The sequence below is a fragment of the Biomphalaria glabrata genome, chromosome 9, assembly GCF_947242115.1.
Source record: "Biomphalaria glabrata chromosome 9, xgBioGlab47.1, whole genome shotgun sequence".
NCBI lineage: Eukaryota > Metazoa > Mollusca > Gastropoda > Planorbidae > Biomphalaria > Biomphalaria glabrata.
Window position 1 is genome coordinate 16666983 of NC_074719.1, and position 14059 is coordinate 16681041.

Sequence of the window (14059 nt, forward strand, 5' to 3'; positions counted from 1 at the left end):
TATATGGATATAAATAGATAAAATTAATATTTGACAATACAGATTAACAAGAGAATGGCCCAATACATGTAATTAAAAAGTATAATAAATTTAACAATACCTTCCTGGAAGTTGTTTAAGAGCCCTTTCATAAACTGTGTTAAGAATCTCTTTTTTGGCATCCTTTTTATGTTCAATATATCTTAGCCAACACTTGACATTATAAGGGTTTCTCAGTATATCTTCTTCAAAAGGAAGATCTTCTTCTTCCTGTTTATATAAATGTGTACAGAAAATATCTTAAAACCATTTGATACAATAATAAAAGGAGCTTTTGCATTCAAAAGTATAAAATTCAATGAATGTAAATAGGGATATTAGGAGAGTGGCCCTATTTTCACCTTCTTCACCAAAAGATTTGCCAGACACTTCCATGTCCAAAGAAGGATAGAAAGGAGGACAATTCCTTATAAAAAAATAAATGTTGAAGTAAATTTTAAGAAGCAGGTTTGAAAATTTAATAGCTGAAACATGCCAGCAAGTCATAGGCTTTAAAACTATCACTATTGTTTAGTAACATATCTTCAGATCTTTTTGCAGTAACTTATCATTCACCCAACATTAATGAGATGCAATTTCTTCAGATTGTACTTTGTGATAAGAATGCTTCTCACAGAGTTAATACATATTTGATTTCTCTCCTTTGATGACTGTGACTGTGTTGATAGTAAAAAAATACTTTTTCATAGATCTAGAGAGATAGACATAGTCCATTTGAGATTAGAAAATAAAAATGAGGACAGGTCTTTAATAATAACAAGACATCACAAACATAGATCATAACAGTCAGCATTTAGCAGTTTCTTATCAATCCCATAGACATGGGCTGAATTCAGTTATTTCTCTCTCAAATATCAACATCCTTCTCTAAACTAGTTCTCAGCAGTCCATAAATTAGAGCACACCTCCTGCACTAGCTTGAATGGCAGTATGCAAGGCAGAGTTATAACAATATTGCTAATGAAGAGTGGAAGACAGACTTCATGTTTGCCATTGACATTATGGAGAAATTGAATGAAGAACTGAAAGTCAAACTTCAGGGCAATTGGTTGTTTCCACACGAAATCTATGAGTACCAGATATAATAAATCTTTTCAAACAAAGCTTTTCTTATTCTCAAGGCAAGTAAGTGAAAACAGGTTTTGTTATTTTCCTTTACTGAAACTATTTCTATTGAAATGATTGGAAAGTGCAAGACTCAATTGGATTCCTTTATTGTGAAATTTGGAAGATTTGAAGACTTCAAGAACCAGTTTTCAACATCCTGAGTTTAATTTAGCACAGAAACCATTTCAACTCCAGAGGAAATGCAGTTGGATTTTTGCCAGAAGCTGCATTTCCACGCTTAAAATTTTTGATACTAAACTTTATACAATATATATTTATAATGTTGTAACCTTGCCTTGCACCAGTGCTTGTGGTGCGTGCAAGCAGACTATTGAACAAGAACAGGAAGAAGCTGTATTAGAAAAAAGAACAGTGTATCAAGTGATTAGGAAGAATCTGCATTGTTGGGAACTAAGGAGACATCTTTTGTGCTGCCTGAAGACTGTAATAGGGACCTGGAGCGAAGCGGGGAAAGCTAACGTTGGACTGTCTTCAGGTTTGGTGGAGAAAGGATTGGTAGAATTAGGAACAAGACTCTTTGAATGTAGAAGGCTGTTATGTGTTTGTCCTGGTGAATGAACACACATAATTATTTACTGTAGAACTTTGTTGAGTTGCCTGCCTTAGATTTACAACAATTGGTGTCAGAAGTGGAATAGGGCAACTCAACAAGGTAGGATCTTTTTCATAATGACATCTGTGAAGCAACTAGATAAGCTGGAATTGAAGGAACTGAAAGAAGAGCTCAAATGGCAGCACTTGAAATGGTTTGAAAGAAATTTATAAAGCCATTCTTAGAGCACGTCTTTGGCAGGCTCTGGTTGATGAAGGGGAGGATCTGGAAACATACTTGTTAGAGGTGGATCAAGATATTGGCGAGCTTCTGAAAACTATGCAAGACTCGCACCATGCAGGATTCGATGAAGGAGAAGGCAGACAAGAAAATGGCTACCATGTTGGAAAAAAACAACAAACTATTACTCAATGAAGACTGTAGCTATACTGGGAGTTGCATCAAAGGCGTCATTGGTATTAGTGCTGCCAGTAATGTGATGACAAGACCTTCCATTGTGGCTTTCAAGACAAGAAAGGTGACAAAGATTGCTGTGACGATAATAACAAACATGAAAATAAATATAGAGATGAAGGAAGGAGAGAAGAAGTTTATAATCTGTCTGACTGAGGCCATTGCTACAGGAGTACTTGATATAGTGCCTCCATCAACTGGACAGATCAATACAACATTGGATCTGTGTCCAAGCCTGTTGCTATGGACATTAAAGATTTCTATCTGCCAGTGCTTACGAGGAAAATTCTAAGCTTGATAACTGCGCTCAGGTGTTTGACAAGAATTGTATGTGTGATGCTTCAGTAGGAAAATGCAAATGCCAAGAAACACAGCGGCGGGGTCTGGACCTGGCATACATTTGTACATCTGCCATCAACGTTGAGTCTCACCAACGAATATGAATCAATTCAAGGAGAACTGGATGCAGTGGCTAATGAACATTTACACCTGGAGCGTTCTAAAGGTGCATTAACAGTAAATTCTTCCTGAAACAGCTGAGGATGACAATTTGTTAAACAGTGTGGCTTTATGTGGGTCTACAACTCTTTTACAAGTCAACCTTAGAAAGGGTCTGCTTAAAACTTAAGCGATGGTTTGGATCAACTGCATTAACAACAAGAGCTGTCACTACCGCTCTAAGACTCTATGTGTCGGGTGGTTGATGTCAGCGCAACCGTCATGACGGAGAGACAACGATTGAAATTTCAAGAGAAATTTGGTCAAATCATCAAATGGAGGAGAAAGCAGCAGCTGCAGTCTTGCAGAGAGCAGTGTGGATGGCTTTGACTTTTTTTGTGGGGATTTAAGTTTAGATGAACAAAATAATGAATAGACCTAGGCCAGGCTAGGCTAATATTAAACAGTTCTAGTCCAAGATCTAGATCTAATAATTATAAATAATAATTAAATTTAATAAATAATAATTTTAATTAAATTAACAAAAACAAATAAACATACAAAGAAAATATCTGAATGAAAGCTGTCATGACTATTTTTTGAAATAGGCATTTTGCTAATATAGAATCTAGGCTACCATATCAAAGAGAGCTATAGTTTTAAAAACAAGATAGATCTAGAATCTAGATCTATATTTATTTAGCTTTTGATCTACAGCTATATAGATAAGATATTTAAATCCATAACCAAGAAAAACGTAGAATTATCGATAAAGCAGGAAACACAAGAAACGAAACTTGCCAATTTGTAAGCCCTGTCAAAGGTTAGGTTCCATAAATTTTCTAATAAGCTTTTTGTACAAAAATCGATTCGTTCAAAAACTATACCAATATAGTAATATTAAAGCGAATGATTAGTTTCTATAGAACAAATACATTTATTGTAGGGTTATAGTTGACCATTTTAAACCGTATACACATTCACTTTTAGATCCAACTATTCTAGAGCCTAGTTAATAGACCTCTAGTCCATTGGTTAAAATAAAAAATAAACAGAAATCTGGTCATTGACAAGTTTGATTTCCGCTCGTTCATAGAGAAAACATTGTCGGATCAGTCTCGGATTACAAGTTTTTCTTATAAACATAAAGCATAAAAATCTAGATTCGTATCTGCTACAGTAAGTATCTAGATTTTTTTTCGAATAGACTTAGAGATAATAAATATCTAGATTTATCTTTGGATCCAAACACTGAAACAGACTGACTCTAAAATTAAAATCTAGATTAGTAGATCTATCTAGTCCTAGGTCCTAGACTCTAACTCTAAGACTCTCTCTAGACTCTAGTGAGTCTGTACAACTCAGACAACTGTCACTGTAAGTTTGTAAGTGTAGACACACTCTCACACTGTAATTGTAGTACTTAACTTAGTGTAGTCTCAGTCTGTACTTACTAACTTAGTACTACTAGACTAGACTTATTAGTTATTACTATACTGTACTCTAGACACTCTACTCTAGTACTATCAAGTACAGTCAAAGTGTAGTTCAGTTAGATCTAGATCTACTTGAGTTAAGAGTCTCAGACTCACTTTCAGTAGTCTCAGTTAGATCTACTGAGTTAGATGATTTTAGATCTACTAACTAGATCTAGTAGTCTACTTGAATTGTTGAAACAGTCATCAGAGTTACTAGATTGACTAGATCTAGTCTAATTACTCTAACTCTAAGGCAGTCTAAGGAGACTCTAATGATGACTAGAATACTGAATAGATCTTTTTTTTGTTTGTAATTCATTTGTTTTTATGTTTGGAGCAAAAATCAGCAGGTATGGCATTGCACATGTCCAATTTTGTATTACTTGTTTCTGTATTGTTGTTCTGTTTCTCCATAGCAGATGGAAGTTTTTTAGATTCTCGGTAACCATGCATACATGTAAAGGTATTGTAATTGTTTTAACCTCCCCCGGCAACTCACACCCATATATGGGATGAGTGCTAGATTATGAGCTTCTTTAATTATAGGCTGATGGGCATATCAAAATAATTTTCCATTCATCTACAGAAAGACATTTCAATCACCCTGTTAGCTGTTAAAGGAAATTTTAAAAGTTGTTCTGCGAATAATTATGAATTTAACTCATTCTTGTAATTAGAAATATTGTTGGGATTAATAAATCTATTTTGTTCAATGAATAAACATGACCTAGATTGAGATATTTAGAGTACATAATACATGAATGAAGAAAAAAGCGTGGGCTGCTAATTTGAAGCCAAAGACCATGCCCACACCAGGTGAGCTGGCGGCGAGGAGAGTGAGGTATATGCCTACACTGAGCTTGTAGGGTCACAACTTATTAAATGGGGAGGGGGGGAGAATCATGAAAAGAATTATAAGAAGCGTCTATGGTGCAACAAAATGAACGTAGAAAATATGAAAACAAGAAGAGAGTTCTTCTTCTAACTAGCATTTTTTCTGCTGAGCTGTGAGCTCTTTTGCAGGCTGTGCCAAGGAAAAATAGTGTACTGTTCTTTTCAATTGTTCAACCCTGCTGTACAGAGTGTTGGGATTTGTTGGAAGGAGCATTTATGGTTTCATGAGGATGTGTGTAGTGTCTACAAAGGGGTAGGTGTGGAGGATTTATTTGTTAAGATGGTAATTTAACAGAAGTGTATGTCCTGTTCTATGTTCAAATTTGTAGATTGTTCTTTGTGGTGGAGGAAGTTAATACTGTCCAGGTTGTTTGGCATGGTCATTTCTTTGTACATAGCTCTGTCTGATTCCTGATACCCATTTGGATGATATGAGCCATTCCTCATTGTGATAGTTGACTAACATTGACCTTTGGGTGAGGCAGTTAACAGGTCTATATATCTATCTGGTTGTTCCATTGATGATCCCACCTTAGATAATATTATATCAGCCTTTTCATTTCCCATGATCCCAGTGTGTCCAGGGATCCACTGTAATGTGATATATTGATATTTAATTTTGACATCATTTGATGGATTATCACGCTTAGTGTTGTCAACTCTCTTGGGCTGATTGAAGTGTTGCTGTTAAGTGCTTGCAGAGTGGAGTCTGTAAAGACAATATCTAATGGTGATTGTACTTCTTCATATAATTTGTTTTCGGCTGTCTGCAGTGCTATGGCCTAGAAGTTTGAGCAGTAATCGCCACAGGGTGCACTTATATTTCAAAGTGTTTGTGTGGAAGACCGGGAGGGCACCAAAATCCGCATAGGTATTGTTGACAGCTATCTGTATGGAGAGACAGTTATCCATGACAGATCGAACAGTGAATAACTGTCGTAAGGTTTTATTTTTGGCTCCCCAGAATGTGCCTGCTAGTTGTTTTACTAAGTAATGCCTTATCTTTGAAATCTGCCATAAAGTGTTTTAGAGACAGTCTTTGGTCTAATTTTATACCTAGATGTGTTGGATTTTCTTCTTTATTTATTGGCTATGAGTCTATTTCTAAGATGTAGTTTTTGCTCTGGCTAAAGATTGAATAAACAGAATTTTTTTTTTTATTTCCATTTTTCATAATTTTAAATACATAGAGTTGTGAGGGCTTTATTTAATTGGATCTAGTCAGCACCAGATATTTCTCAATAGATAGTCTAAATTTTCGTCTGCATAAAATGCCCTTTTAACTGAGATGAGGTCCGGGAGGTCCTTCATGAAGATTAGAAAGAGAGTGCAGCTCTTAGGACTGAACCTTGTGGTAGGCCTTCTTCCAAACTTTTTAATACTAGAGATGGCACCTTCGAATCAGGTTTGGATTTCTGTTTCTTAGGAATGCCCTGATTCAGCTGTACGTTTTTCCGTGGATGCCCATTTTTCTCATCTTCATAGGCTTGTTGCAAGCCTATAAATACTGCTGTAGTGTGTTTGTTTTTTTGTGAAACCCTTCTCCTGTGTCCTGGATATGGGAAAGGGGGGGGGGTGTTAAAGTGCAAAAAAAAAAATACAAATTATGAAAACAAGAAGAGGGTCCAAGGATGGGAATTAAGAGAGAGAATATATATATGCAGTTGAAAATGTCATATTTATTAAATTTAATTTATAAATCTATATAGATTTATTTCTGTCTGTTTCTGCAAATAGATTATATAGGCACATATATAAACTATAAATGAAATATATATATATTTATATATTATATATATATATATATATATATATATATTGTTACGTATTTCTGATTCTTCTGGCTAGATGTATTAGTTGGCACACAAATAAAAACACAGCAAAGAACTTGACGACTAAACTTTCAGTTTCATATAACTTTAATGACTATTAACTCTAACAATTCGTCACTGTAACATGTAGCGTAGAAGAATGTACAATATCTGTCAGTTTACAGTTAGCTATACTTCGTTGCAATTCATCTCTTCACTTCGTTGCAATTCATCTCTTCTCAACTTGCACCGAGTCGTATTCCACAGAACAGACCAACGACACACTTCCCAGTGTCGCTCCAGGTCTCCCAAAGCTGAACCAAGTCGTACTCCAGTCTACCGAATCAGAGCCGCACACGTCTTACATCGACTGTATCGACTGTAACGGCTCAAGTCCACTGTAGTTCGCTGTATAGACTTTAACGACAGTAGTCCACTCCAGTTAACTCTACCCTAGTTAACTTGCATCGAGTCGTACACATTTCTCTTCCACAGAGCCGCACACGTCTTACATAGTCTGTATCGACTGTAACGGCTCACTCACGACTCCATTCGACTGACTTTCACATTAACTCTCTGGCTTATATAGAGTCCCTAATCGCTTGTCCAAAGTTGCACAAACACGGCTAGTATCCTCTGGAATAACACGTGAGGAAACGTCACATCCTGTCTTTGTTTATACATGTACATTCCAGGGAACACCCGCTGCTGTGTTATCTCGTCGGGGTCACACGTTAACCTCTTCCTGTCACTGGTCATTTGTAACAATATGTTGCATCCCTTTAAAAAGTATCCTTAACTTTGATACCTCCACCTTTCCTATATTGCAATCACACCGAGACCTGTTCCTTTTTTTGTAGCATCTGTTAGGCCCCCTGATAATTTGTTGATTATTACATTAAATAGTCCTGTCCCACCCTCCCTCCATCGGAATGACTTTGAGAGGAGCTGGAGACCCTCAGGTAGCTTGAAATACTCAATGATACACCCTGGATGAGCCTGATCTGATCCCAAAATAATTTTGCCAAAATGTATTGACATTAATTATATTCCTTTGGATACAGCAGCTACGTTTGGAGGAGGAAATGCTGTTTGGGCAACACCTTTCTGACCATAGCTGTATTGTCCAGGCAATATCTCATTCTTGAGATGGTCCATGGTCGCTCTACAGCGTTCTAAACTATTTTATTTTAAAAGAACACATATAATTTCTTAGCATTACATAAGTGGTGTTTGGTGACAGGGATCTAGCTGTTAGATCTATCTAAATTCTAGAGAGTCATTGGTGTGACTCAGAGACAGAGGTGAGCGAAATCTGACGTAGATGCCTTCGTGCAATCGCTGCCTCATTTGACCCAGCATTACGCTAAAGACTGCGAAGATTAGGGGCAAGTACACAGCTCTGCTTCACGACATTTTCTATTGGAATAGGTATCAGACAGGTCACCATTGTGCCTAATCTGGCCTTTTTGTCCCACATGAAGCTGCTTGACTAAGAGTAGGCCATGAACGTTGGAGGGCATCCGAGCTTGGTCAAAATCCTCTATAAGCCTTCGCGAATGACCTTGTCGAAAGCCTTGGTGAGATCCACTAAGGCAGCGTATAGGTTTAAAGTTCTTCTCTCTGTTTTTTTACTTGTAGATGTCACAAAACAAATATCGTCTCTAAAGCCAGATTGGCTCTCGTCTGCTAAAGAGTGTGTTAGTTGGTCAAGCAATATCTTTCCTGCTTCTGACAGAAGTGTAATGCCTCGATAGTTGTGACCGACGTGTAATTCCTCGATATTTGGAGCAGTTAGACTTGTCAGCCTTTTTGTATAGAGATATGATAACAGCATCTCGAAGTTCAGGTGGAATAACGCACTTCTATCAGCATAGAGCGAACAAGTCTGTTCACAGTTAGCCTCTATTAAATAGTTCAGCCGGTAGGCCAGACGCTTTTTTTTTAGTTATAAATAGCAGTTTCAATTTCCTCAAATGTCGGCGAATTATCGGAAAATGCAGCCTTGTCTATTTCCCACATTGCGTGCATAAAGTGACTTTCTCACCACATATGATTTTTAACCGTTTTTATCCATTTTTTTTTTTTTTTTTGTTGCCTTGACTAGAATCCTTTTCAGTAATGATAGGCCCGTCTTTGATGTCTTCCCTTTCGCGAGGCCTGAGGACATCGTGATAGGGGCATACTGACTGTGCTCAGTGGGTGGTTTCTATGATCCTACTTCTTTGTCTTTCCAGATTGTCTTGACTTTCTCAGCTTATTGGTTATCTCTTAGAATAGTGAGAAGGTCTATCTAGCTATAGCGGCTCACATGTTGTCCTATTTTTTTTTCTTCTATTAATAGAAACTCACTCTTGAACAAGACAAAGAATGCTTTATTAATCCTTATTGGGAATTTGTGATTACTTGGACTTTTATTTATCGCAGTTTAAAAAAAAACATTCCATAAAAGAGACTGAAAAGGTCATTGAATGACTACACACTCATGTAGTAGCGCTGATAGTCTGATACATTCAGGAACAAGCGAGTACCGTAAGATTTTTACGACTTTGATATGTCGTCTTTGTTGCAAAAAATCATTTAAATATAGTAACATTGTGCGTGTGTTTTGCGTTGTTTTTTTGTGTGGAAAAGTTGGCGTTACTTTGCCAACAAGTTATGTTAGCATATTTTTTAAAATCTTCTATGTTGAAATAAGACCGACAATGTCAGTATTATCGGCGAATTTAGAGGCTTTATATGCCATTAGTGTCAAGAGTGTACAATCCCGGAGAAAGTACGCAACATAGTGGAGTCCCATTTATGGTTTTCAAGTTGATGTTATCTTAAACAAGCTGGGGAGTTTAATATCAACACTGTAATTGTGAATATTTCAAAGATCTTTGCATTATCGAAAACAATAACATGCATTACCAAAAGTAGACATTTACAACTAATGTTTGTATTAAGACCTTTTTTTCCTTTGACAACAAACGAACCTTTTTGTTACATATTATGCATTAATATAATTTAGTGATTCTTAGTCACATGCTCAAGTTTGATCTTGTAGATTTGGAAATATGATTTATTTTTGGAATCGAATCAAAGAAAAACACAAACCTAAGTTCGGATTGTTACAGGGCAGGGAGTTAATAGCGGGCAGCTCTAATAATAGACACATAATTTGAGGGTAATTTGTCTTTTTCTCTCCTCAACAACAACCAAAAAAAAAAAAAGTCCTGTTTTTTAAAAAATCAAGATAAATTGAATTATCTTTGACCATCTCTCGTGTTTAACCCAACGACTTTCTGGTGTGGGCTATGTATATGTTCAAATCTAAATGCTGAGAAGATAGCTGTTGTAAAATATGACAGTGCTGTAGATCAATGTACAAATCAGGTTTTTTTGGTCTAGGGAAATGACGTGCGTTGCTGACGTCATTGCCCTACTCGTGTGCAGGTCAGTTGGATTCTGGCTATTTTAAACCTTAACGATTGCCCCAGATATTTGACAGGCACACTCACGCTCCAAGTTTTGATTTTCTCGCCCTGGTATTGTCCGTTGTTTGGCTATCAAATTGTCCACGTGGTTATGTTGATATCATTTGTCTTCTCACGTGACCATGCATGCTGAAGGCGAAGGCTTGACAGTAACGTCGGAAACATTCGTTTCTTCTTCTGCTAATACTTTTTATGCCTCCCCCCCAGATGGTGTTTTTTTTTTTCGTGCTTGTGTGTGTTTTTTAACAAATGGTTTTGCTTTGCATAAAAACTGTTTGATTATTCCCCTAAAAGTTGACTTTTGGAATGTGGTTGGGGTAGTATAGATATAGTCATGTTAATCAGTTTCTTTGCAGCGCAGTGACCAATCCGTTGTGTTTATCTTCTTTAATAATCAGGCACCCATTAGATGGAGACTCCTTAGTCACGTTTCAAAATAGTGAAGACTACAATTCAGCATTGGCTTGGAAGTTTCCATCTCTGTTACGTAGCCAGCACATACCGTATCATCGGGTTGCACTCTCGACTTTGGTTCTGTTGCTTACAAATGTATCAAGTCATTGCTGTAAAGGGATGAGTGCTTCATACACACTCCTGGTTATTGAATAGACTGTGTGTGTGCGTGCTTGCGTGTTACTTGGTATACTTTGTTGACTGCTACCTTATTCTAAGGCCGTCATTTCTTCGACATTATTTTATACCCAAGTGGTCGTCTGCTGGTGTCTCCCCGTCTGCTAAAAGAACACCGCCCGTATTGATTTTTCTATCAAAATCTAGAAGAAGGTGCAGGTCGTGGCGCCTTGTATATTCATTGGACAGTCAGTAAAAACGTGTCGCTATCCAATGTAATTCCTAGCTAATTCCATTAGCCTGATTTTTGATTTAACTACACTAGTCTCTATACTGTAATGTTTAGACATCTGTAAACACAAAGAGGGATGTCCAAAGGTTGTGTCCGATTTCTTGTTAAGTGTCTAAAATTATCCTATTATCTTGTTGTTTCATGTGAACCTTCTGTAGGTTCTTTAATATAACATTGTTATTCGCTTTTAAAAGTATAATAAAGTTTCAATATAAGACTTAACTTGGAGCCAGGAATGTCGAGTAAAATGTCTCCCACCATGGCTCGATTTATTAATCAGTCTTTCATTTGTAGATTTACTCCTGAAACAGAAGCGTAAAGAAACGTTTATTTCTCCGAGAAATAGAAATCTTTTTTTTTTAAAGTGTTAGGTCAATATTCCCTTCTTGTCTCCACTACGTTTCCAAAGGATGACACATTTGCAATCAAATTAACTAACTACATATTTTTGTAAACATCATGATGGACACTAATTGGTGCTATATTTTCTTGTCATTCACCTTATCTATTGATGGATTTGGCTAATTCAACATAAGGTATACTATCTTAGTGATCAGTGACCTGTGTGAGCCTTGCTAAGTTTTGGACAAAACTTGTTCCATTGACGCGGAGAAATACGTAGATATCTCTATAAATGACCTTTACTGCCATGACATTATAGGCCTACTCAGGTTTCGCTGATATCCTTTCTTGATGCCACAGGTTTAAAAAACAAAACGCTGACATCTCTATTATTTATTAAAGGTAAATACGTTCATATAATCATTATAATAAGGTAATTAATTTTTAAAATGTATTTGAAATGGAGCTTTTTGTGATCTTGATAATGAAGAGTTGCTTGTGCTAGAAGGTCAAACTAGAAGATATTTTAGTAGGGCTCTAGATTCAGTCTAAACTAGTTTGACTAAGACACTGTGTTCGTACGAGACTGTTGCTGGGGAAAGCTGATTTAGACCCTTTTTTTTTTCAAACGACGTAATAGGTCGTCATTTTGCATCGATTTATCTGCCCATGTCAGACAGTTCTGGTTCATAATTAACTTTATGGCATGCTTGTTTATTGTTAATTAATGTCCCCCCCCCTACTTTTTATTATCGTCTTCATATGTCTTTTTATTTTTGTCACAATGTTGCTGTTAGCTATTTTAAACACGTTGATTGGGGTGGGGTGATTTAACATTCATTTCTCTGAGGCAGCAGTCGTAAAGATTTAAAAATACAAAATTTATCAATAAACTCTTACATTCATTTTAAAATGGGGAAAAAAAGTCTTCGAGAAGCATTCGTAATTTAATGGATTCCATCTTTTGTTTTGAGACTGGTTCTATGTGTGACTGTTTCAAACAGTACGTGTGTGTTAATGGGGGGACTATTTCTATTTTGTTCGATTCACTTGACAAGTAGTTGTAGAAGCACACGTTTGCTTTCATCCGCACGATGGAGAGAAATCTTTATTCGCCTCTTCACTTATACATTTGTACCTTTCCACCAGTCCTCACCCTGCACTTAATTATTGGGTATATATATAAAGTATATTTATCAGAAACAATGGCGCCTGGCTGGAACACTATTTGAAAAGGTATACGAACTCGTTCTTATTCCAAAATAATACATACAAACAAAAGCTTCCACGCAGATCTCCTATATATATATATATAGGAAGTTGTCTTAGGGCCGGCATGTCAAACACGGGTTCATACGGCCCGCTTGGCCTCCTCAAAAGTTATCAAAATAATGTTAAACTATTGCGCTGGAAAATAAGAGATAACAAGCTACTTGAATTGAAAACGAGAGTGAGTCTGCAGTGAAAGCCAGCTACATTTTGTTAAACTTAATTGCAAGCCATAGCAAATCATTTAGTGAAGGGAATTTTATGAAGGAGTGTATTGTTAAAGCCGCCGAAGTAATTTGTCCAGAAAAGGTGAATGTATTCAAAGAAATAGCGTTAACTAGGAACACTGTGGCAGATAAAATAAATGACATGTCAATCAGCTTGCGTGAACAATTAAAGTACAAAATAGTTGATGAATTATTTTCATTGGCTCTCGATGAGTCAACTGATGCAACGGGTGTAGCACAGTTGGCTATATTCATAAGGGCATGTGACAGTAATTTTTTTAGATACATGAAGAGCTAATTGAGTTCTGTTCTATGCATAACACCACAACAAGCGAGGATGTTTTGAGAAATAACAGGAGGTGATATTGCAGTACAATTTACATTTGGTAAAGCTAGCTAGTCTAACAACGGATGAACCATGAAATGAAATGGTTTTGATGCAAAGCTACTTGCAAAAATAAGAGACTGATGCTAATTTTAAATTTGCTCATTTTCAGTGAATCATTCACTAAGAAACATTCTGCGCACAGCAATTACAGTTCCAACATGTTATTATAATAAAGACCAGCTTCAGTCGCTCTCAATTTTATTCGTGCCTGTGGCTTAAATCATTGCCAATTTTCATTGTTTCTGGATGACATTGGAAACGAATTTGATTGTGCTCCCTACTACACAGAAGTCCGCTGGCTCTATTGTCATAAAGTATTGAAGAAATTTTTTGCACTGCGTGAGGAAATTGTATATTTCTGAACATGAAAGGTGAACCTGTTGAACATTTCCAAACTGATGAATGGGTTCAGGATTTGGCATTTTAAGTTGGTCTCGCCTTCAAGACTTGAATTTGAAACTTCAAAGTAAAGACAAAATTGTCATTACTGCGTGTGATGATGCTAAGTGCTTTCAAGCAAAATTACTACTGTGGATAAACCAAATATGAAGAGAAAATCTTGTTCACTTCTCAACGTGTCAGGAACTAAAAATATTAAATACGGCTACAACATTTAGTAAAGATGCTTTCAATGACCGTCTTCGTGACTTCGTTTCATACGAGCAAGAATTTTCGTTTTATGTAGGCCTATCTCCATT

At 36.5% G+C, this 14059-nt stretch overlaps 2 protein-coding genes across 2 annotated transcripts in view; one reads left to right on the forward strand and one right to left on the reverse strand.

Moving 5' to 3' along the window:
• LOC106065954 (pre-mRNA-splicing factor SYF1-like) overlaps window positions 1-3347 on the reverse strand; it is a 28162-nt gene extending 24815 nt beyond the window's left edge. The window contains exons 1-2 of the mRNA XM_056041122.1: window positions 3173-3347; window positions 101-249 (exon numbers count right to left, since the gene is read on the reverse strand). Coding sequence (XP_055897097.1) covers window positions 101-249; window positions 3173-3223 — 200 coding nt within the window. The 5' untranslated portion in view covers window positions 3224-3347. The remainder of the gene's footprint in view (window positions 1-100; window positions 250-3172) is intronic.
• A 320-nt stretch (window positions 3348-3667) lies between these two features.
• Window positions 3668-14059, forward strand: part of LOC106069795 (G-protein-signaling modulator 2-like) — a 59693-nt gene continuing 49301 nt past the window's right edge. The window contains exon 1 of the mRNA XM_056041030.1: window positions 3668-3790. The gene's annotated coding sequence lies outside the window, so the exon portion shown is untranslated. The remainder of the gene's footprint in view (window positions 3791-14059) is intronic.